This window comes from Esox lucius, chromosome 3 (assembly GCF_011004845.1).
Source record: "Esox lucius isolate fEsoLuc1 chromosome 3, fEsoLuc1.pri, whole genome shotgun sequence".
NCBI lineage: Eukaryota > Metazoa > Chordata > Actinopteri > Esociformes > Esocidae > Esox > Esox lucius.
In genome coordinates this window covers 33601907-33627692 of record NC_047571.1, presented here as the reverse complement: position 1 = coordinate 33627692, position 25786 = coordinate 33601907, and the positions used below count along the sequence as shown (strand labels likewise).

General features: G+C 44.2%; 2 protein-coding genes across 2 annotated transcripts; one reads left to right on the top strand and one right to left on the bottom strand.

Annotated features, from left to right (window-relative positions):
* Positions 1-5921: 5921 nt before the first annotated feature.
* LOC117594243 (GTPase IMAP family member 9-like) lies at positions 5922-10190 on the top strand. Its single transcript, XM_034291356.1, has 4 exons — positions 5922-5970; positions 7055-7707; positions 7819-8179; positions 10180-10190. Exons 1-4 carry the CDS (start codon positions 5922-5924, stop codon positions 10188-10190), a joined length of 1074 nt encoding a protein of 357 aa, XP_034147247.1.
* An 11773-nt stretch (positions 10191-21963) lies between these two features.
* On the bottom strand, positions 21964-23481 carry LOC114830293 (golgin subfamily A member 6-like protein 6). Its single transcript, XM_034291355.1, has 2 exons — positions 23039-23481; positions 21964-22939 (listed from the first exon to the last, which is right to left on the bottom strand). Exons 1-2 carry the CDS (start codon positions 23479-23481, stop codon positions 22351-22353), a joined length of 1032 nt encoding a protein of 343 aa, XP_034147246.1. The 3' UTR covers positions 21964-22350.
* Between the last annotated feature and the right edge of the window lie 2305 nt (positions 23482-25786).

Below are 25786 nucleotides of genomic sequence, written 5' to 3'. Positions count from 1 at the left end.
TTAAGAAATGCTCCAGTCCGGTTTCAGACCCCATCGTGGTACTGAGACTGCACTCGTGAAGGTAACAAATGACCTTCTAATGCCCTCAGACAAAGGTTCCGCATCCGTCCTGTTGCTTCTTGATCTTAGTGCTGCTTTTGACACTATTGATTACTCCCTTCTCTTAGAGAGACTGGAAACCCATATTGGGCTACGTGGACATGTTCTAGCATAGTTTAAATCTTATTTATCTGAAAGATATCAGTTTGTATGTGTGGATGACATATTCTCTGACAAATCAAAGGTATGTTTTGGTGTTCCTCAAGGCCCGGTTCTGGGCCCATTATTGTTCTCACTATATATGCTGCCTCTGGGTGAGGTTATCCGGAATCACAATGTAAATTTTTTATTGTAATGCTGATGACACACAGTTATATATTTCCATGAAGCATGGAGAAGCCCCATAATTAGCTACTTTGGAAGCATGCATTTCAGAAATTAGAAAGTGGATGAAAGAGAACTTCTTGCTTTTAAACTCAACAAAAACAGAAAAGCTCGTTTTAGGAACAAAGAAACAAGTGGTGGGAGTTAAAGATCTCTCTGACAGGAGACTCGGCCAGACGTTCCCAGCAGACCCTTACAGTACGCTTGGGTCTGCCAAGTCTGTCCAGCTTCCTCCCCCGCCATCGGATCCAACTCACAACCAGGTGGTGATCAGTTGACAGCTCCGCCCCTCTCTTCACCTGAGTGTCCAAGACATACGACCGCAGGTCAGATGAGACGACAACAAAGACGATCATCGACCTGCGGCCTAGGGTGTCCTGGTGCCACGTGCACTGATGGACACCCTTATGCTTCAACATGGTGTTTGTTATGGACAAACTGTGACTAGCACAGAAGTCCAATAACTGAACACCACTCGGGTTCAGAACAGGGGGGCCGTTCCTCCTAATCACGTCGGAGCACTTTCCAGCACCCCTCCCAGAGACTCCAAGAAGGTCGGGTACTCTGCGCTGCGATTCGGCCCGTAGGCACAAACAACAGTGAGAGACCTATCCCCTACCCGTAGGCGCAGAGAAACGACCCTCTCGTTCACCGGGGTAAACTCCAACACATGGCGGCAGAGCTGGGGGGCTATAAGCAAACCCACACCAGCCCGCCGCCTCTCACCATGGGCAACTCCAGAGTGGTGAAGAGTCCATCCTCTCTCAAGGAGTGTGGTTTTAGAGTAGAGGTGATCCCGACTACCTCTATTCGGAACCTCTCAACCTCACGCAAGATCTCAGGCTCCTTCCCCGCCAGCGAGGTGATGTTCCACGTCCCTAGAGCTACTTTCCGTGTCCAGGGATCGGGTTGTCTAGGCCCCCGCCATCGACTGCCGCCCGATCCTCTATGCACCGACCCCTTATGGTCCCTCCTGTGGGTGGTGAGCCCACGGGAAGGTATTTATAAATACATTTGATTGATTGATAGGTGATCATAGAATTTCGGTTGCCCAGACAACTTGGTGAAAGCTCACACAGGACAGCTGGGGCATGTTACCATTGGTGGTTTTACTAACTCCGCTCTCCTCCCAATAATGAACAGAGTCCTGTTCACCTGTATAATACAAGGAACAGAGTCCCTCCCTGCTGCAATGAAGCTGTTTCCCCAAAAGGGAGACTTCTAGTGGTTTCTGCTAGGCCAAAGGCCCTGTCTTCCACACATAGATGGAGACTTCTTCTAGTGGTTTCTGTTAGGCCAAAGGCCCTGTCTTCCACATATGGATGGAGACTTCTAGTGGTTTCTGTTAGGCCCAAGGCCCTGTCTTCCACACATAGATGGAGACTTCTTCTAGTGGTTTCTGTTAGTCTCAAGGCCCTGTCTTCCACACATAGATGGAGACTTCTAGTGGTTTCTGTTAGGCTCAAGGCCCTGTCTTCCACACATAGATGGAGACTTCTAGTGGTTTCTGCTAGGCTCAAGGCCCTGTCTTCCACACATAGATGGAGACTTCTAGTGGTTTCTGCTAGGCTCAAGGCCCTGTCTTCCACACATAGATGGAGACTTCTAGTGGTTTCTGTTAGGCTCAAGGCCCTGTCTTCCACACATAGATGGAGACTTCTAGTGGTTTCTGTTAGGCTCAAGGCCCTGTCTTCCACACATAGATGGAGACTTCTAGTGGTTTCTGTTAGGCTCAAGGCCCTGTCTTCCACACATAGATGGAGACTTCTAGTGGTTTCTGTTAGGCTCAAGGCCCTGTCTTCCACACATAGATGGAGACTTCTAGTGGTTTCTGTTAGGCTCAAGGCCCTGTCTTCCACACATAGATGGAGACTTCTAGTGGTTTCTGTTAGACTCAAGGCCCTGTCTTCCACACATAGATGGAGACTTATAGTGGTTTCTGTTAGGTTCAAGGCCCTGTCTTCCACACATAGATGGAGACTTCTAGTGGTTTCTGTTAGGCTCAAGGCCCTGTCTTCCACACATAGATGGAGACTTCTAGTGGTTTCTGTTAGGCTCAAGGCCCTGTCTTCCACACATAGATGGAGACTTCTAGTGGTTTCTGTTAGGCTCAAGGCCCTGTCTTCCACACATAGATGGAGACTTCTAGTGGTTTCTGTTAGGCTCAAGGCCCTGTCTTCCACACATAGATGGAGACTTCTAGTGGTTTCTGTTAGGCTCAAGGCCTTGTCTTCCACACATAGATGGAGACTTCTAGTGGTTTCTGTTAGTCTCAAGGCCCTGTCTTCCACACATAGATGGAGACTTCTAGTGGTTTCTGTTAGGCTCAAGGCCTTGTCTTCCACACATAGATGGAGACTTCTAGTGGTTTCTGTTAGACTCAAGGCCTTGTCTTCCACACATAGATGGAGACTTCTAGTGGTTTCTGTTAGGCTCAAGGCCCTGTCTTCCACACATAGATGGAGACTTCTAGTGGTTTCTGTTAGGCTCAAGGCCCTGTCTTCCACACATAGATGGAGACTTCTAGTGGTTTCTGTTAGACTCAAGGCCCTGTCTTCCACACATAGATGGAGACTTCTAGTGGTTTCTGTTAGACTCAAGGCCCTGTCTTCCACACATAGATGGAGACTAGGAGCATTATTATTATTAGCATCACTCAGCCGACATTCCATTCATTACTGCCATGATCACAGATAGAGACATCATGAGTTGCTTACAAGGAAAAACAAGTATTTTAGTATATCTAATGTTTCAAGTATACAGAGTACAAAGACTTAAAATAAATAAGGATATAATAATAAATGTATTTCCCACAATTTCTCAGTTTTGTCCCATAAGGGACAATAAACAAATTAATTTATTAGAAGTAATTCAAGAAAACTTCCTGGATCTTAATGACCAGAAGGTGACTATTACTTCACATAATTTACTTTAACTGGGTAGAGATGGAGTAGGGCTGGTCCAGGGGTATGGGGATGGACAGACAGGGAGTAGGGCTGGTTCAGGGGTATGGGGATGGACAGACAGGGAGTAGGGCTGGTTCATGGGTATGGGGATGGATAGACAGGGAGTAGGGCTGGTTCAGGGGTATGGGGATGGACAGACAGGGAGTAGGGCTGGTTCAGGGGTATGGGGATGGACAGACAGGGAGTAGGGCTGGTTCAGGAGTATGGGGATGGACAGACAGGGAGTAGGACTGGTTCAGGGGTATGGGGATGGACAGACAGGGAGTAGGGCTGGTTCAGAGGTATGGGGATGGACAGACAGGGAGTAGGGCTGGTTCAGGGGTATGGGGATGGACAGACAGGGAGTAGGACTGGTTCAGGGGTATGGGGATGGACAGACAGGGAGTAGGGCTGGTTCAGGGGTATGGGGATGGACAGACAGGGAGTAGGACTGGTTCAGGGGTATGGGGATGGACAGAAAGGGCTGCTGAGCCTGAAGCTGCATCTGTTGGGCCTGGCTCCAGGCAGGGACAGGGACAAACTGAATTAGGATCAGTAGCTTTCTAAAGGTTTGCCTGCATTGATTACATGTTGGCTAAAGAGGAACAAAATATAAAACTTTCTGTGAAGATATTGAGTAACTAACATTAGGGGTGTAAAGTAGACTATTTCTCTATGCAGTAAGCTAACAGGTTAATTTCCACCAATCACGGACTACAGCCACCTTCCTGGGTAACATACTGTCACTCTTTCTTTTCTCTCTCCTGCCTTTATTTGTGTGACAATTAATTGTCAGCTAAAATGTCATAATCGTGACGGCCCTATCAATGAGGGAAGTCTAGGTTGTCATTTATATATACTCTGTTAATAAACATACACACTGAGTAAAACCAATCAGGGAAATCTATGTTGTCATTTATATATACTCTGTTAATAAACATACACACTGAGTAAAACCAATGAGGGAAATCTAGGTTGTCATTTATATATACTCTGTTAATAAACATTCACACTTTATAATAGAAGAACGGTAAACTACACTACATTAACAAGGATATAAGATGGCACATATAATACATGAAATCAGAGGAATGTAATCACTTTATTACACACCTAGTTTATTCAACGATTTATTTTAGTTTTTGCTTAACAATGCTGTTTTGACCAAAAATAGTACAATGATTATTGACAAATATAGATTGTTATTGACAATTACCTCTTGCCCACTCTGTAGAAGTGCAAAACATATAAATCAGGCAGTCAGTTTATTAAGCGCCTTGGCCGCGAAGAAAGTAAAAACGTAAAATAAAAAGTCCCAAACCCACAAGTGTTCAACATTTTTCAGCGTTGTCAAGGTAACATAATAAAGTCCCAAAGGTCTGTCCCTTTACTATTTATAGCATTTTGAGCCCTTTCAGCTTCTTGCACTCAATCACTTACCAGCTATTGTCAGTTAAGTCTGTGAGGGTTCAGGGTTTAGGGTTTAGGGGGGACATTGGGATTGGGCCATTATGACATAACCAGCACTTTGTTTGCTTAGATCATGTGACTTGTCCACGGTGAAACAATTTGGACATTTTCATTTAGGGGTGTACTCACTTTTGTTGCCAGCGGTTTAGACATTAATGGCTGTGTATTGAGTTATTTTGAGGGGACAGAGCATTTACACTGTTATACAAGCTGTACACCCAGTACTTTACATTGTAGCAAAGTGTCATTTCTAAATTGCTGTCACATGAAAAGATATAATAAAATATTTGCAGAAATGTGAGGGGTGTGCTCACTTTTGTGAGATACTGTATGTTTCAACATCGCATCGGAGTGTTTGGAAATCTGTTTCACCAGCACCGTTCACAACATAACACTGCACACACACACACACACACACTACAGAGGGTAAAAATAGCGGTAATAGACAGGAAACATGAGGGAAGGAAGTTTGGGGTGAATAAAGACGTTGACACTTTACAGCTTCAAAGGGAAATAATCATGTGATCATGACCTCCGAACCTTCATTTGACCAAGTTATTTTCAAACCAGAACGCAATACCCCCAGTGCACAAATGACCAAAGACCAAATAACATATCAACATGTCTAATACTGTGGGGAAACCATACTACTCCAGACTACTGGTCACCAGGTCATGGGCTCGATTCTTCCTGTTGTGGGTAATACAATTTTCAATGGTCTTTGTAATTAATTCATTCTTACCATTACTTTGAATGCACTGATAACATCTGAGGAAAGGGCTGGTGGCCGCAAACCCCACAGAAATATGTACCACTCTGGGTTAAATACAATGCTTCTAAATCAAACATGTCATATTATGTTTTGTCCAGCAGATGTCCCTGCTGTGCACTGTGTTGGAAAGCTTCAAGTAATTCATTGTTATATCGAAACGACCCTCAGTGGCTCAGAAAGCTTCGGTTTCCCATCCCTAAGTACACCCCCCTGGTATGCAGGCCATCCCTAAGTACACCCCCCTGGTATGCAGGCCATCCCTAAGTACACCCCCCTGGTATGCAGGCTATCCCCAAGTACTCCCCCCTGGTATGCAGGCCATCCCTAAGTACTCCCCCCTGGTATGCAGGCCATCCCTAAGTACACCCCCCTGGTATGCAGGCCATCCCTAAGTACACCCCCCTGGTATGCAGGCCATCCCTAAGTACACCCCCCTGGTATGCAGGCCATCCCTAAGTACACCCCCCTGGTATGCAGGCTGCATAAATAATGAAACATGCAGAGTGTGGGATAACAGGAATTTAAATGTGCCCCTCAATTAGAGATTACTCAGGGCAGCTGCCTCTAATTGGGGACAACCAAAACAAGTGATGGCCTCATTTGAGTTATTCAAGGCTTCATTTGAGTTATTTTAGCAGCAGGATATTATGGTGACAGCCCTTAGATTTTCTTTATCACAATAAAAGCCATCATTGAAATGTATAAGGCAATATAGTTAACAATCAAGTCTGTGGAAAAGAACAGACAAGAATAACATTGGAACGGACATTAAACATAAAATGTACATACTAGATTGTTAACTATATTACCTTATATCTTTCAATGATGGCTTTTATTTTGAAAAAGAAATGCCTCGAATGGCCATCACTAACCAAAATCCACATGGCAGAGATGCCAAGAGGGCCTGACCATCACCACCAGGCAACATAGAGATACCTAGAGGCCTCCCGACCAGACAGTCGATATTGTTTTTGCTCACTGTATTTATTTCCAAATGTGAATGTATATGTTGTACTGTATTTGGTTGTCTGAAGTGAAATAGTATGATTATGTCCAGATGTGAAACCGATCACTCAATGTGTAATTTGACTTGTGGGCTCAAATCTGAACCTTATTCAGATTTCCAACCTTATTAGTCTTTCTCTAATATTTTATAACAACACATCAACATTAACTAAAACTGTTACATAAGTAATCAACAAACAACATCAAACATGACTTCTCCGAATGTGCCTCTGAAAAATTAATGTTGAACTGAGTCCTGTGTTGTGTTACAGAGGGAGGAGAGACCTCAGATACAGACACCAGAATTACACTGAAGAGGACAGACAGCATAGAACTAATACCTCCACTTAGTGAGTTGTGGATGTAGTTTTCTGTGTGTTAAAGTGGTCCATCATCCAGAGAGTCAGTGTGTTGACCAGTGATGTGTGTTGTGTTACAGTGGGAGGAGAGAGCAGCAGTCCAGACTCCCCAGTGTCTCCCAGTGGGTCTGAGCTGAGACTGGTGCTGCTGGGGAGGACTGGTGCTGGGAGGAGGGCAGCAGGAAACACCATCCTGGGAAGGGAGGAGTTTGGGGCCCAGGCCCGTCCCTCTGCAGTGACCCAGAGGAGTGTGAGGAGACAGGGGGAGGTGTGTGGGAGACACCTGGTGCTGGTGGACACTCCAGACTGGTTCTGTCCTGGACTCTCTCTGGAGGAGATCAGACAGGATGTGGGTCTCTGTGTCCGTCTGTCTGCCCCGGGACCCCACGCCTTCCTCCTGGTCATACCAGTGGAGCCCTCCAAGGGGGAGGAGACAGGGGTGCTGGAGAGAATGGAGGAGATGTTTGGGGAGGGGTGTTGGAGACACACTGTGATTCTATTCACCAATGATGACAGCCTAAAAGAGCAGAGCATTGAGGAGTTTCTCCAAGCAGGGAGTCAGGACCTCCAGCAGCTTGTAGAGAAGTGTGGGAGCAGATACCATGTCCTCAACATTAAGGACAGGAGCCATGACACTCCGGTCCCAGAGCTACTGGAGAAGATAGAGAAGATGGTGTCAGGAAACAGAGAGAGCTTCTACTGCAGTCAGACCTACCAGGAGACAGAGGCCCAGGTCAGAGAGATGGAGAGAAAGATCCAGAAGGAGATGGAGGAGAGGAAACAGAGGGTGGAGACAGAGATAAAAGAGAGACTTGATAAGGAGTTACAGGAGTCTCTAAAGAAGATCGAGGGAGGGATCCAGGAACATGAGGGAGATATCAGAACACTGAATCATAAAACCACTGAATTAGAGAGACAAGTGAAAGAAGAGAAGGATGAAGAGAAGAAGAGAGAGATGGAGAGAGAGATAAAGAATGAATCTGATAGGAGGAAAGAGATGGAGAGAAAGTTGGAGAGATTAAAAGAGAAGAGAGAAAATGAGAAGAAAGAGATGGATGAGAAACACAAGCAGGAGATTGAGGAGATCAAGGAGAAATATGAAGAAGAGGCCAGAGTTGAAGCAGAGAGAAACCTGATGAAGATAGTCCTACCTGAGTTACAGAGGAACATCATGAACTCACAGACAAAGATGAAGACAGAGTTCAGTAGACAGATGGAGGAGAAGGATAGAGAGATGGAGGAGAAGGATGGAGAAATAGAGAGACTGAGACAGAACTTAAAAGAGGTCAGTGAAGCTCACTCAGTATTGGAGGAGAAGGACAGACAGATAGAGGAGAAAGACAGACAGATAGAGGAGAAGGACAGACAGATAGAGGAGAAGGATGAACAGATAAAGAATTATGCAATGATTTGGTTCTTAGTCTTTATCTTATTGTCTTTATTCTTTGCTGTTCAGTATCATTGGTCATTTTTTTAAATAGGATGAGACCACCGGCGAACATTTGTATTGTCATGCTGGAAAGTCCTATGAGTCTCCCATGCGCAGTTTTCGTGCAGAAGAATGCAAATTGTCTGCCAGTATTTTCTGATAACATGCAGCATTCATCTTACCATAAATTTTCACTAGTTCCCCCGTGCCTTTAGAGCTCACACACCCCCAAAATATCAGTGAGCAACCACCATGCTTCACTGTGGGGGTGGTATTCTGTTCACTATAGGCCTTGTTGACACCTCTCCAAATATAGCGCTTATGGTTGTGACCATAATGCTCTCTTTTGGTCTTGTCACTCCAAATTACAGTGTGACAGAAGCTGTGAGGCGTGTCAAGGTGTTGTCGGGCATATGTAACCAGGCTTTTTTGTGGCATTGGTGCAGTTAAGGCTTCTTTCTGGCAACTCGACCATGCAGCTCATTTTTGTTCAAGTATCGTCGTATTGTGCTCCTTGAAACAACCACATCGTCTTTTTCCAGAGCAGCCTGTATTTCTCCTCAGGTTACCTGTGGGTTTTTCTTTATATCCCAAACAATTCTTCTGGCAGTTTTGGCTGAAATCTTTCTTGGTCTACCTGACCTTGGCTTGGTATCTAGAGATCCCCGAATTTGACACTTCTTCATAAGTGATTGAACAGTACTGACTGGCATTTGCAAGGCTTTGTATATCTTTTTATATCCTTTTCCATCTTTATAAAGTTCTGTTACTTTGTTATGCATGTCTTTTGACAGTTCTTTTCTGCTACCCATGGCTCAGTATCTAGCCTGCTCAGTGCATCCACGTGAGAGCTAACAAACTCATTGACTATTTATACACAGACACTAACTGCAGTCCTTCTGGTGTTCCTTGATGCTGTGTATGACCTTTTTTCCCACCCTTGGAAAGACAACATAGGGCCCGTGGCTCACCAACCACCCCCAGAGCCAAATGATTCTCATTCCACCACATTCACCCTCAATCCAACTGAGGATTTTTTCTCAGCTTGGCGATGGAAGGTATTTGATGGGAACCCTCATCAGTAAGTGCGTCTTCTCCAGGTAATGGAGGAGATCTGTGGTGATAACACTGCAGAGGCATGCCAAGGATGGATCCACCATCAGAGGCGCTTTTTCCCCGCTGCTTGTCCAGAGAACACGTCAGTTGTGATGTGGTATAAAATGTGGCCGACTCAACAGGACAGGCAGGACAGGGCCTGAGGTTTCAGTGTTTTCTTTTCACTCCATTCATGTGTACTGTACAATTCTGTACCATTTTGTTGCTTGATGATATAAAATGTATATATGTTATGTATAAATACATTTTTATATTTTTGGCTGGCCAGGATCAAATGTAAAATCAAGTTCTTTGCTAGCTGTGTTGGTGGATTCTTTTTGTTTTCCTACAAGAGTCTTCCATCTTAATGAAATAATTAAATGTTGCTACACAGTGTTTTCTTAATGCTCAGTGTGAGCAACAGATACGATGTCTGTGTGCGTATAATCTGACCTGATTATTTGATTTTGAGGGCGGTGTGTGTAGTTTTTAGGCCAGAATTTCATTTCCCCTGTGTGTGTAATATTTTGGAGACTTTTTTTAATGGGATTTGTGTTAACAGGATACATTTAGGGACATTTGGGGATTATTCAGAGAATAGTGTGTATGCATTTGAAAAAAACTGTAACACATGACGGACTGTGTTGTCAGGATAATAAGTATTAACGGTCTTCTCCTCAGGCAGCCCTTAGCTGTCCCACCCAGAGATAAGACTGGGGTGCCACAATGGAACATGCAGGCGTCAGTCACGCCTGATAAGGCCCTATGTGTTTAGCAGTCAAGGGCTCCGTAATTTCCTATTTATGACATTATAATAAAATCTTTACACATTCAGTACAGGCCAAAGGTTTGGACACACCTTCTCATTCAATGCGTTTCCTTTATTTTCATGACTATTTACATTGTAGATTCTCACTGAAGAAAAATATGAATGAATAACTGTGGAATTATGTACTTAACAAAAAAGTGTGAAATAACTGAAAACATGTCTTATATTCTAGTTTCTTCAAAGTATCCACCCTTTGCTCTGATTACTGCTTTGCACACTCTTGGCATTCTCTTGATGAGCTTCAAGATGTAGTCACCTGAAATGGTTTTCCAGCAGTCTTGAAGGAGTTCCCAGAGATGCTTAGCACTTGTTGGCCCTTTTGCCTTCACTTTGCGGTCCAGTTCACCCCAAACCATCTCGATTGGGTTCAGGTCCAGTGACTGTGGAGGCCAGGTCATCTGGCGCAGCACTCCATCACTCTCCTTCTTGGTCAAATAGCCCTTACACAGCCTGGAGGTGTGTTTGGGGTCATTGTCCCGTTGAAAAATAAATGATAGTCCAACTAAACGCAAACCGGATGGGATGGCATGTTGCTGCAGGATGCTGTGGTAGACATGCTGGTTCAGTATGCCTTAAATTTTGAATAAATCCCTAACAGTGTCCCCAGCAAAGCACCCCCACACCATCACACCTCTTCCTCCATGCTTCACAGTGGGAACCAGGCATGTAGATTCCATCCGTTCACCTTTTTTGCGTTGCACAAAGACACGGCGGTTGGAACCAAAGATTTAAAATTTGGACTCATCAGACCAAAGCAAAGATTTCCACTGGTTTAATGTCCATTCCTTGTGTTTCTTGGCCCAAACAAATCTATTCTGCTTGTTGCCTCTCCTTAGCAGTAGTTTCCTAGCAGCTACTTGACCCGTGAAGGCCTGATTCGCACAGTCTCCTCTTAACAGTTTTTCTAGATATGTGTCTGCTGCTACAACTCTGTGTGGCATTCAGCTCGTCTCTAATCTGAGCTGCTGTTAACCTGCGATTTCTGAGGGTGGATTAACTTATCCTCAGCAGCAGAGGTGACTCTTGGTCTTGCTTTCCTAGGACGGTCCTCATGTGAGCCAGTTTCGTTGTAGCGCTTGATGGTTTTTGCAACTGCACTTGGGGACACATTCAAATATTCCAGACTGACAGACCTTCATTTGTTAAAGTAATGATGGTCACTTGTTTCTCTTTACTTAGCTGATTGGTTCTTGCCATAATATGAATTCTAACAGTTGTCCAATAGGGCTGTCGGCTGTGTATCAACCTGACTTCTGCGCAACACAACTAATGGTCCCAACCCCATTAATAAGGGAAAGCATTTCACTAATCAACCCTGACAAGGCACACCTGTGAAGTGAAAACCATTTCAGGTGACTACCTCATGAAGCTCATTGAGAGAACACCAAGGTTTTGCAGCGCTATCAAAAAAGCAAAGGGTGGCTACTTTAAGGAATTTAATATATAAGACCTGTTTTCAGTTATTTCACACTTTTTTGTACATAATTCCATATGTGTTCATTCATAGTTTTGATGCCTTCAGTGAGAATCTACAATGTAAATAGTCATGAAAATAAAGAAAACGCATTGAATGAGAAGGTGTGTCCAAACTTTTGGCCTGTACTGTACATGACTTAGGAATTACACACACAACTCCATAGTTACGCAGACAAATCACCAAATACAAGGACAACTCGCGATTTACAGATACAGCTCATTTCACTTGAGATCTCATTCATTTCTGATAGTGGGGGTCAAAGAAAATTACTGCCATAAAGATTTGCAAGTGCGTTAGATTTGCATACTTGCATGCAAAACAGGATCTCCGCTCACATCATGCTGTATTTGAGGGAAACTGGAGAGTTGGCTGGCTTTTTGAGTTTGCTAGTTAAAATTCTCCAGGTTACATTTAATCTTAAATACTACTGTAAGTTGCTCTGTGTCTGATAAATTACTCAAATGTAAAAAGTCTGATAAATTACTCAAAAGTAAAACACTGTACAGACGGACGATGGGTGGGACCATGTAAAACATTGTACAGACTGACGGTGGGTGGGACGGTTTAAAACATTGTACAGACTGACGGTGGGTGGGACCATGTAAAACATTGTACAGACGGACGGTGGGTGGGACCGTGTAAAACATTGTACAGACTGACGGTGGGTGGGACGGTGTAAAACATTGTACAGACTGACGGTGGGTGGGACCATGTAAAACATTGTACAGACTGACGGTGGGTGGGACCATGTAAAACATTGTACAGACTGACGGTGGGTGGGACCGTGTAAAACATTGTACAGACTGACGGTGGGTGGGACCGTGTAAAACATTGTACAGACTGACGGTGGGTGGGACCATGTAAAACATTGTACAGACTGACGGTGGGTGGGACCGTGTAAAACATTGTACAGGCTGACGGTGGGTGGGACGGTGTAAAACATTGTACAGACTGACGGTGGGTGGGACGGTGTAAAACATTGTACAGACTGACGGTGGGTGGGACGGTGTAAAACATTGTACAGACTGACGGTGGGTGGGACGGTGTAAAACATTGTACAGACTGACGGTGGGTGGGACCATGTAAAACATTGTACAGACGGACGGTGGGTGGGACGGTGTAAAACATTGTACAGACTGACGGTGGGTGGGACCATGTAAAACATTGTACAGACTGACGGTGGGTGGGACCATGTAAAACATTGTACAGACTGACGGTGGGTGGGACCATGTAAAACATTGTACAGACTGACGGTGGGTGGGACGATGAATGCCAAATAAAAAGGGCCTTGCTGCTTAAATAAATTGGGTAATAACCAGATGAACAATTAATAACCAGACAAACTGTACGGTATCAGACTTGGTTTTGTGGTCACTCACCTGTATCATAGTTTTCCATTCTTCATCTCAACCTCTTTCCAGGTTGGCCTGGACCTTACACTCTGTCCCCAATTCTGCCCATCAGTGTTCTGGATCACAATGTCCCACCGTGGGTCCTGACTGCTGAGAACACTACCGGGCTAAACATGCTCAAAAACATATGTCACTTATCCTTCTACTGATACCAAACATGCATCTGTGTATTCAAATATTACATAAAATAACTTGGATACTGCATGGCATATAGTCCCCCCCCCCCCCTCAGTCCTTAGTTTTTATGCAGCAATAGTTCACATGGAATTCTGAGTTATCCTTTTGGATCTAAGGAATGCTCTTGCTAATTAATGTGGTTTCCTGTTGAATCTAAAGAGAACCTAAGTCCTTGGACTGTGTCTTAGGATTACCTGGCCTGCTGACTCCTAGCTGTCCCTGCTCAATGTCCACCTGGTTGTGTTGCAGATCTACACAGTGATTATAGGCCACCTGTTTGTGTCGCAGATCTAGACAGTGATGGGCCCCCTGGTTGTGTCGCAGATCTAGACAGTGATGGGTCACCTGGTTGTGTCGCAGATCTAGACAGTGATGGGCCCCCTGGTTGTGTCGCAGATCTAGACAGTGATGGGCCCCCTGGTTGTGTCGCAGATCTAGACAGTGATGGGCCACCTGGTTGTGTCGCAGATCTACACAGTGATGATGGGCCACCTGCTCACCCGTCTTTGTCCACCTGTTTGTGCAGATGATCTGGATTCTGCCTAAAGACTCAGCATACCTATATTTACAAACACAAGTAATTGGAAAATGCAGAATTATTGGCCCAAAAAGGTCACGTATTCTTATGAATTTCACCTCTCAAAATGTCTTCCTAGGTTCCGTTTCCACAAGTGTATTTTTCATAGTCACTGTGCACCAATTATTTTTGAGTATATGCACTTTGTGACAACTGCCAATGAAAAAACAGTTCTAAAAAATGTATCTGATGAACAGAAATCACTATTGGGTGAGTGGAACAACTTATAACTCACCCAACATACAGTAATAAATCCTCTGGCTCTGATTTGTATTGAAAACAGAGACAACCTTATTTACAGATGGCTAAGGAGAGCCTCTGTAGAAAAATACAGCAAAATTAGTGTTCAATTTGAAAAGAGTGCTGACAATCTTTCAAGCAGTAGATGAACACAACTTACTATTCTTAATTGGCCAGCACACTCGCCTGACCTTAACACTATAGAAAATCTATGGGGTATTGTGAAGAGGAAGATGTGATATGCCAGACCCAACAATGCAAAAGAGCTGAAGGCCACTATCAGAGCAACCTGGGCTCTCATAACACCTGAGCAGTGCCACAGACTGGTCGACTCCATGCCACGCCGCATTGCTGCAGTCATTCAGGCAAAAGGAGCCCCAACTAAGTATTGAGTGCTGTACATGCTCATACTTTACATGTTCATACTTTTCAGTGTGCAAACATTTCTAAAAAAACTTGTCTGTGTGGAATGAATGTATACATTATACAAGTTTCACTTTTTGAATGGAATTACTGAAATAAATCAACTTTTTGATGATATTCTAATTTTATGACCAGCACATGTACTGTTGATTTACTGGCCAAAGAAAGAAATCAACAATCACAATTGTGCCGTTAAAAATGTCTAGCCCGTGAATGGTAAGTCGGTTAGGTCAGGGCTTTAACCAACATTTTCCTTAAACAGCTAGCTACTATACATCTTCCAATCACCTCTCCCTCCCTGAATGTTTACATGGTTACTCAAGGGTATACTAAGAACTTTCAGCTGGGCAATTTAAAACGGCAACATTTCGGTTACCAGCCCAACACTAAATTAAAGGCTACTACTTGGTCTGATGAAACCAAGGTTGAAGGAACCAAGGAATGTTTGGTGCAAAAACAACACTGCACATCACCCAAAGAACACCATACCCACAGTGAAGCATGGTGGTGGCAGCATCATGCTTTGGGGCTGTTTTTCTTCAGCTGGAACCAGGGCCTTAGTCAGGGTTGAGGGAATTATGAACAGTTCCAAATGCCAGGCAATTATGGTACAAAACCTTCAGGTGTCCATTAGAAAGACGAAGAGGAAGTTCAGCTTTCAGCACGACAACGACCCAAAGCACACATCCAAATCCACAAAAGCATGGCTTCACCAGAATAAGATTAATGTTTTGGAATAGCCCAGCCAGAGCCAAGACCTGAATCCAACTGAACATCTGTGGGGTGATCTGAAGAGGGCTATGCACAGGAAATGTGCTCGCAATCTGACAGATTTGGAGCGCTTTTGCAAAGAAGAGTGGGTAAATATTGCCACATCAAGATATGCCATGCTAATAGACTCCTGTAATAAAATCAAAAGGTGCTTCAACAAAGTATTAGTTTAAGGGTGTGCACATTATGCAACCAGGTTATTGTCACGTCTTCGGGGGGCGGAATAAGGAGGAGCAGGAGAACGGCGTGATAGTAGTATATTTTAATACTACAGAGTGAATATATATATATGTCAATACACGAAGCGTAACACAGCTCTTTGTATGGTCAGAGACAATAACACACAAAGACAGGGGAAGCAGAGGGAACATATATACTGGGGGGAATGATGAGGATGAGAACCAGGTGCGCTAAACAAGACACAAGTGAAATGCATAATGAGATGGACGGTGGTGTCAGAAGGCCGGTGACGTTGAACGCTGGAGCCTGTCTGCTGCAGGGGGAGGTGGAGCAGTAGAGGGCGCAGTTGTCACAGTTTATTATTTTTATGAGTTTTTTATTTTTCCCCCTCAAAGATATCAGGTTGTTTTTCAATTTAATTGTTCACATTATAGGTCATATTAAAAGGTGGAAATAGTTCTGACATGATTTATCTTTGTCTCATTCTTTTACATCACAAAAACCAAAAGGGGTGTAGACTTTTTATATCCACTGTACAAAACACTAAAGTATTTTGATACAAAATACAAAGCCATTTTCATCAACCCTATCAAATACAAATTACAAAATACTAATTTGTATTTTCAATACGTATTTTCAATACATGTATCATAAATACTGCCCATCCCTGACCGTGGTTCATGTCAGCGAACTTCACTTACGCGTGCTGTAGGCATCGGTGGTGCAGTGCATTGTCCAATTACAATGTCCAGATGCTTCCTTTGCGTTATTGCTCAGTATATTATTTACAAATGTTTCTTGCTGTCAGTAAACCTCGATGATCATACAGTTATGTAGCCTAACCCACACCTGATATTGCTACAATACCTGCAGATGCCATACCCACGGTAAGAAAACTGTATGCCTCACACGGCATGCACACCTGGCTGTAATTCCCATCCTGTATAAAAACAGTCCCATATAAGTTAATCTATTATACCAAACTAAACAGCAAATAAATGGCTTTTACAAACAATATAAAACTTGTTTACCGTTAAGTCACTGAACTGGTTCTGCTGCTTCCCAGAAATCTGCCTTAAAAAGCATTTCCACCCCTTTGACTTCATCCACACAGAATGATATTTAGAATGATTTAATGTGAATGCAGCTGCCAAACACACAAACCAAATGGTCAAGTTCTAGTGTCTGTGTGGGGAGTTCTGAAATACAATTTAATTTAGGAATAACACAGAAGGTGACAAGATCATATGACAATGTGACTATGACGTGTTGCAGTTCTGATAGTGTTTTGTATGTGTCCCAAATGCCTCCCTTGTCCCCAGGGTCAATTATAGGTATAAGCGACATAAGCGGTTGCTTAGGGACCCCAACCGCTAGGGGGCCCAACTACAATTTTGCTGAGGGCCCACAAAAGGCTAGAGCTGGCACTGCTTTTTCCTATGAAGTGGTAAGCTGCAAATGTCATGATTATCCCTATGTAGTGGACTGTAGAGAAAAGCAGGGGCGAAGGTTTGATTTCAATCAATCAATCAAATGTATTTATGAAGCCCTTTTTACAACAGCAGTTGTCACAAAGTGCCTTACAGAGACACCCGGCCTTAAACCCCAAGGAGCAAACAATAATAGTGTTGGATTTCAGTGGCTAGGAAAAACTCCCTAAGAAGGTCGAATTTTAGGAGGAAACCTAGAGAGGACCCAGGCTCAGAGGGGTGACCAGTCCTCTTCTGGCTGTGCCAGGTGAGATATTAAGAGTCCAATGGGAATAATAAATAAATTTCTCTGGGCTAAATCCAGAGTCTAGGTCAGAAATATGACCAGGTGGACAAGTACAGGGACAGCAACGGGCCCCCCAAACCAGGTAATCCGCAGGTGTGGACCAGGACCTCATCTCCTCCTAAAATTTAAAACTGGAGGAGACTGAGAAAAGTTATTAGTGCATTCCTCATATCCCCCAGCACAATAATATAGCAGCTTAACACCTTGGAACTGAGACGGGGCATAGTGGCCCTACCAGGGGGAGGCCCCGGACAGGGCCCAACAGGCAGGAAATCAATCCACCCACATTGCCAGGCATTAACCAAAGGGACACCCACCAACCGCAACCCCCCTGAATGAGGGCCGAGTATTGCTAGAAGCGTACAGCCCAATTGCACAAGTGCGCAACAGAGAGTCAACAACAAGCCAGTGACTCTTCCCCCGAAAGGCATTGGAGGGAGGGCATCCCAGTGGCAACGAGAGCCCACCTGGCAAGACTAGCAAGACACATTTCAAATGTGAGGGGGACAAACACTGGTGTGGCGTGGTGATATCTGGCCAGGGTGCAAGCTGTCCTTACATTGACCCTCTCCCGGGAAGAAAAATTGTAAAATCTATAAATATAATTTTTTTTATATACTGTAGGTCAAGCACAGGCCTCCCACCCACTGCGGGCCCTGGTGTAGCCGCACCCTGGATAGCTATGCCAGTGGGGACAAATATGTTTTTGCCCATGTACATGGTTTTGGAATAGGATGGCCAACAAGTTCATATAGGTGTGATGGTCAGGTGTCCCCATACTTTTGGCCATATGACATTAGTGCCCTGGTGGACACACCATCTCATTGTTTCTGCTACAATAACATGATAAATACAGCCATCAGCAATTTCATTTAATATTACTTAGTATACATATTGTCTATGATGTGTGCTCTTAGTGAAGAGCTACTACAGACCTCTGTATTTCAATGTGTTTGGCTGATATGATCTACATGTACATTTTGCCTGTACTGTACTTGAATTTCACAACCTCACCTCCACCACAACTCACCACCATGACTACACTGGTCAACTCAACATCATTCAGGTTCTGCTAATAAATATGAACATTCAAGATATGGGCTACACATTATAACAAATAATTAAGTTATTCGCCTTTAAAGACAATATTTCACCTCCGCTCCACAGCTGACCTTTTCTCCCTGTCTGTCTGATCCTGCTGTGACAAGGGCCCCTGTCACGGTCACCAACTAGTCCTGCTAAAATGCAGTACAGAATGACATGAACAACTTGATCTACATTGACGCCTGCAGAACCTGATGGCAATGTTTGATCTAGAAGACCCACATTAGGTTGAAAGGTCAAATGGAGCTACCGATGTAGGAAACTACGTATAACGTTAGCCAACTTTTTCATCTTCTAATGTCTGATAGCCAAAAAAAACCGCCCGTATGTCTAATGTTGAAGTCTAACACTTCCCCGAGTTGGTTTGTTGGAAAGGAGAATGAAACACCAGGAGTCAGGTCAATTACCGTATCGTATATCCATTTATTACAGAAGCTTCTGGAGACAAGTGTCGCCGCACAATGTCTAAGGATCAACAGTCAAAACATCATTTTTATACTTCTACTACGCCCAAATAGATAGAGGCGTTAACTTACAAACTTGCAAGTGTGTCCTTGGCCCAATCCCAGTTCTATTCCTTATAGGATAACTGCAAGTACCCCCTTGCCCCCCTTGTGGTGTCTGTGTTGTCTGTCCGACTATGTGTGTGTGCCTCTAACCTGTGACCTGTTTCTCACAAGACAGACATAATAAATCTTTCTCTCCCCGGCAACCGCTTTAACAGGGTTTCCTATTCTCCTACTTGCTCCTTCAGTTTCAGCTCATATTACAAACAATTAATATTCTGCTTCATTGGTTACAACAGCTTATAACAGTTCACTAACTAATACAATCAATACATCTACACTAACTTCAGTCTTTTTTCGGCTGGTGTCGTATCAGCGCTAGCTGTGAGTTAGGTGAACCTAGTGTAATGTAGACTGTTTGCTAGCTACCGAACAAAATGTTAGCTAGCAACTAATGTATACTTTGCAACTATCATTCATATATAACGTTAGCCTAAATATACATGGTTGCCGGTTTTAGACAGTCTGATAAGCTAAACATCTACCTCATTCATACATTACGGGAGGTTATTAGCTAGAGGTAATGTCAGCTAGGTTACCAAACTTTCATGAGCCAGAGATCAGTTGTTAGTAACCATGGTAGCCGCTACTCTTTTTCTTCTGTGGGGTTAAACAGCAGTTGCCATCCAACGCAATTGGTGCATTACCGCCACCTACTGTAAAGGAGTGTCGGGCAGCTCCAGGGAGGACCTCAATTCTCCCTGCCAACCCAGTTGGAACACAAACAGACACCTAACCTCAGCACCCAAACACCCCCTCCCCAACACTGATTCTAGACTCAACACGTTCACCCCCTCTGCCCTCAGACCCTGTTGCAACCTCTCCCTCTCATAGAGTCTGCAGTGATCCACCGTCTCCACTTCCCCACAGTAGTCACACAACCCAGTCGGATGCTTCCCTATCATGTGTAGAGTGCCGTCCAATCCACAGTGCCCCACCCTCAGTCTAGTCACTATCCTTTCCTCCGTCCTACTCCTCACTGCCCTCCTTCCATTCCCAATCTCACCCTGTATCTGGAACAAGTGCCTTCCTTTGGTGTCCACATTCCTCTGGTCCGGCCACATCTTCCTCACCTCATTCCACACCACCACCTTAACCTCTGTCCTGCTCAAGGACACCACCATGTCCACCCCCCTCCTCACCAGGGCCTGTTTCGCTAGTTTATCGGCTGCTTCATTTCCCGCCATCCCAGCATGAGCCCGAACCCACATGAATGAGACCTGCATCCCATCTCTTCTAACTCTATCCTGTGCTTCCAACACCCTGTTTAAAATGTCCTGTCTCCTAGTGGACTTGAAAGACTGCAACCTAACCAACACCTCACATGAATCAGAGCAAATAACCACCCTAGCCAGCTTCGTGTCCTCCACCCACCTCAATGCAAACAGCACCGCCAAAAGTTCAGCCGTGTAAACCGCCAAGTGATCCGTAACCCTTTTAGTGACACTCACACCCGTTCCCTAACTACAAAAGCTGCCCCCGTCCGACCCGTCCCTGGGTCCTTTGAACCATCCGTGAACACCACTACACTCTCCGGGTACCCACCCTCCAGGCGCCTCTTAACCACCTCGGCAAAGCAGAGGCCCAACCGATCCTCTCTCACCATCTCCAATATTCCCAGATCCACCACTGGAGGCAAAAGCACCCAAGGAGGTCTCAATGTCAAATCCACTGGAGGACTAAATTTCCTCCCTCTGAAACCTACGTCTCTGGCCAAGGCATCCCCCACCCACCCAAAGCTCATTATCTCCCTCCCACCGTGTTCCCAGCACCCCAACAACACCTCTTTTGTAGGGTGCAAACCCCCATGTCCCTGCAAATTAACCCAGTAATTAATCAACAATTGCCTTCTCAAGTGTAATGGCACCTTCCCCACCTCCACCTGCAGTGCTGATACCGGAGATGTCTGAAATGCCCCACTACAGACTCGAAGCCCCTGTGCCTGCACTCTATCCATCCTTTCCAGAATGCTCACTGCTGCTGACCCATAACTTATACACCCATAGTCCACCACCAAATGAATGACACAAACATGGTCCTCAACGCGGTAGCCTCTACTATGGTAACCAGATCTAACCAGCAACTACCTCAAAGCGAAGTGCCTGTGTGTGGTCCTAAAGCCAGTCTGATTCGAATTATGCAATTGCTCACCATACTGCCACTGCAATGTTCTAAAGAGGTTGAGCTTTTCTTATAATAAGAGTTGTGTTGATAAGAAGTGGGGGGGACAAAATGCCATTTTCAAAAAGTGTAATGAAACCTACACCCCTGGAGAAAAGCAACATTCAGTGCTTATTTTCACCAGTTATATACCGGTCCAGTCAGATGTGTGGACACATCTACTCATTCAAGGATATTTTATTTTTATTTTTACTATTTTATACATTCTAGAATAATAGGGAAGACATCAATACTGTGAAAAAGCACATGGAATCATGTGGCAACCCCCCCCCCAAAAAAAAATATACTTTTTGGGATTTGAGCAAATGAGGGTGAAAAAAGAAAGCAACACAACAAGCAGATCACGTACTGATCATATAGTTTAATAACAGCACCACAACTGGTGTCGGTATCACACACAAAACGAACAACAATTCACATCCGTGACACAACAAGGTCACCAGAAATAGTGTGTGTAATCAGGTGAATCAGTATCTGGTGTGTGTGGGGTGTATCGCTGTGTGTAATCAGGTGAATCAGTATCTGGTGTGTGTGGGGTGTATCGCTGTGTGTAATCAGGTGAATCAGTATCTGGTGTGTGTAGGAATCGCTGTGTGTAATCAGGTGAATCAGTATCTGGTGTGTGTGGGTGTATCGCTGTGTGTAATCAGGTGAATCATTATCTGGTGTGTGTGGGGTGTATCGCTGTGTGTAATCAGGTGAATCATTATCTGGTGTGTGTGGGGTGTATCGCTGTGTGTAATCAGGTGAATCAGTATCTGGTGTGTGTGGGGTGTATCGCTGTGTGTAATCAGGTGAATCAGTATCTGGTGTGTGTGGGGTGTATCGCTGTGTGTAATCAGGTGAATCAGTATCTGGTGTGCGTGGGGTGTATCGCTGCCATCATTCTCATGCTAGTGATTAGTACTCCGGTGAGGCAAATGGCCAAAGAGGAGATGATTGATGACAGCTTTGCACTCTTTACATTCCCTCAACCAGCCTCTTGAGCTAGTTGACTCTTCCATTCATCTACTGAACAATAAGTGAGCTTCACTGCCCTTCATAAACATTTGTCTTAGACTATCAATCTGTCCATTCTTTTCTTCCATCTGTCTATCCTTCTCTTCCATTTGTCTAGCCTAATATTCCATTTGTCTAGCCTAATATTCCATCTGTCTCTGTCTGTCTTTCTCCTCTATCTGTCTATCCTTCTCCTCTATCTGTCTATCCTTCTCCTCTATCTCTTTATCCTTCTCCTCTATCTCTTCATCCTTCTCCTCTATCTGTCCATCCTTCTCCCATATCTGTGTATCCTTCTCCCACATCTGTCTATCCTTCTCCTCTATCTGTCTATCTTTCTCCTCTATTTGTCTATCCTTCTCCTCTATCTCTTCATCCTTCTCCTTCATCTGTCTATCCTTCTCCTCTATCTGTCTATCCTTCTCCTCTATCTGTCTATCCTTCTCCTCTATCTGTCCATCCTTCTCCCTCATCTGTCCATCCTTCTCCCATATCTGTGTATCTTTCTCCCTCCTCTGTCTATCCTTCTCCCATATCTGTCTATCCTTCTCCCATATCTGTCTACCCTTCTCCTCTATCTGTCTATCCTTCTCCTCTATCTGTCTATCCTTCTCCTCTATCTTTTCATCCTTCTCCTCTATCTGTCCATCCTTCTCCCTCATCTGTCTATCCTTCTCCTCTATCTGTCTATCCTTCTCCTGTATCTTTTCATCCTTCTCCTCTATCTGTCTATCCTTCTCCTCTATCTCTTTATCCTTCTCCTCTATCTCTTCATCCTTCTCCTCTATCTGTCCATCCTTCTCCCATATCTGTGTATCCTTCTCCCACATCTGTCTATCCTTCTCCTCTATTTGTCTATCCTTCTCCTCTATTTGTCTATCCTTCTCCTCTATCTCTTCATCCTTCTCCTTCATCTGTCTATCCTTCTCCTCTATCTGTCCATCCTTCTCCCATATCTGTGTATCCTTCTCCCATATCTGTCCATCCTTCTCCCTCATCTGTCTATCCTTCTCCCATATCTGTACATCCTTCTCCTTCATCTGTCTATTCTTCTCCTCTATCTGTCTATTCTTCTCCCACATCTGTCTATCCTTCTCCTCTATCTCTTCATCCTTCTCCTCTATCTGTCTATCTTTCTCCTTCATCTGTCTATCCTTCTCCTCTATCTGTCTATCCTTCTCCCATATCTGTCCATACTTCTCCCTCATCTGTCTATCCTTCTCCCACATCTGTCTATCCTTCTCCTCTATTTCTTCATCCTTCTCCTTCATCTGTCTATCCTTCTGCTCTATCTGTCTATTATTCTCCTCTATCTGTCTATTATTTTCCGCTATCTCTTCATCCTTCTCCTTGATCTGTCTATCCTTCTCCTCTATCTCTTCATCCTTCTCCTTCATCTGTCTATCCTTCTCCTCTATCTGTCTATCCTTCTCCTCTATCTGTCTATCCTTCTCCTCTCTGTGTCTATCCTTCTCCTTCATCTGTCTATCTTTCTCCTCCATCTGCCTTTCTCTTTCTTTCTTCTCAATTTCTAGTTTTTTAATCAGTCTTTTTATCTTCTCCGAGTCTTTGCCTTTTTGCTTTATCAACGCAGGTAAAACTTTATAGTTCTTGCTTATCTTCTTAATCGCCACCTCCTCATTCTCCTCTGTAAATCCCTCCAACTTTCTCTCCATCTCCCCCCACCCATCATACTTGCTCTGTTTCTCTAGCACTCTCTCCACAAGCCCCAGTTCTTTTAACTTTCTCCCCAGTTCAGTTAAATTCTTCTGTACAAAATCCTGTCCAGTTTCCTCTAGAGAGATAAGACTTATTGCAGAGGGGCTGGCCTGGACCCCAAACTCCTCTCTGCCAAGGATGGTGTTTCCTGCTGCCCTCCTCCTAGCAGCAGTCCTCCCCAGGAGCACCTGTCTCAGCTCAGAACCATTAGATGAAACTGGGGAGTCTTGTTTGAGAGGTGGAAAGGAGTCTGAAAGGGAACATGATGAAATCTTTAGATTGGAAGACACAGGATGGCGTCTGGAGTGAGAGCTGGTATGAGGTCTGACACCGGAGACAGTGGGAACCCTGGACTGGAAGACACTGGAACGCTGCTCTCTCCTCCCACTGTAACACAACACACATCACTGGTCAACACACTTCCTCCCACTGTAACACAACACACATCACTGGTCAACACACTTCCTCCCACTGTAACACAACACACATCACTGGTCAACACACTTCCTCCCACTGTAACACAACACACATCACTGGTCAACATACTTCCTCCCACTGTAACACAACACACATCACTGGTCAACACACTGACTCTCTGCATGACAATATAACACATAGAAAACTACATCAATAACATACTATCTGGAGGCATGGATGTAGCACAAAATTCTGGGCCCTGTACATAGGCGGTCTCTGAGGGCCCCTCCCCACTTTATTCAAGATTCAAACATTTTCGAGGCCTCCTCTACACATTAGGGCCCTATATACTTAGTACCCCTTTTCCCCCCAGTCCAACGCCCCTGCCTGGAGGTATTAGTTCCATGCTGTTTCAGCAGGAAATCAGCATGTACAGTTGTGCTCAAAGGTTTGCATACCTTTGGAGAATTTTTAATATACAGCTCCGGAAAAAAGAGACCACTGCACCTTTTTCTTTCCTTACCCAAAAAGTTGAAAAGGAAAGTTTTGAGTGAGGAACAGAAGCGTTCAATTTGTAGTGGTCTCTTAATTTTAACCCTTCTGTTCCTCTTTCAAAACCTTCCTTTTCAACTTTTTTGGAAAGGAAAGTAAAAGTGCAGTGGTCTCTTAATTCTTTCCAGGGCTGTATGTACCATTTGTAAAGAAAATATGAGTGAGCAGGCAAAACACATTTATTTTATTTCTTATGGGATTCTGTTATGGAAATTTTGAACTAAGGTGCATTTGAGAAATGTGTTTCTTTCCATTGGCTGGTATGTAAATCTTTACTTTGATTGTGACACACATGTCTGTATAATATCAGAGGATTATTAGGTATTTGGGCCATGTCCTCCTGCCTAGACAAAGAAGGGTGTCAGTTCTCTGTTCCTTAGGAATGTGGTCCTTGGGGGGAGTAAGGTCAGTTGGCCCCTTTAGGTAAACACAACAGTAAACATTATGGCAGGAAGGATGAGGTGGCCACACCAGAACCTTCACATTTTTCAGCTGTAACCCCCGAATGGTCAATTTGGCATTGTGCTTACGGGGGGGATTGTCATGCTGGAAAGTCCATGAGTGTCCCATGCACAGCTTTCGTGCAGATGAATGCAAATTGTCTGCCAGTATGTTCTGATAACATGCTGCATAAATCTTGCCATCAATTTTCAAGAGAATCCTGTGCCTTTAGAGCTCACACACCCCCAACACATCAGTGAGCCACCACCATGCTTCACAGTAGGGATGATATTCTCTATAAAAGAAATGTAATTAAGAGACCACAGCACCTTTTGCTTTCCTTTCCAAAAAAGTTGAAAAGGAAAGTTTTAAGGTAGGAACAGAATCTTTAAATTTTCAGTGGTTTCTTAATTTTAATCCTTCTGTTCCTCACTTAAAACCTTCCTC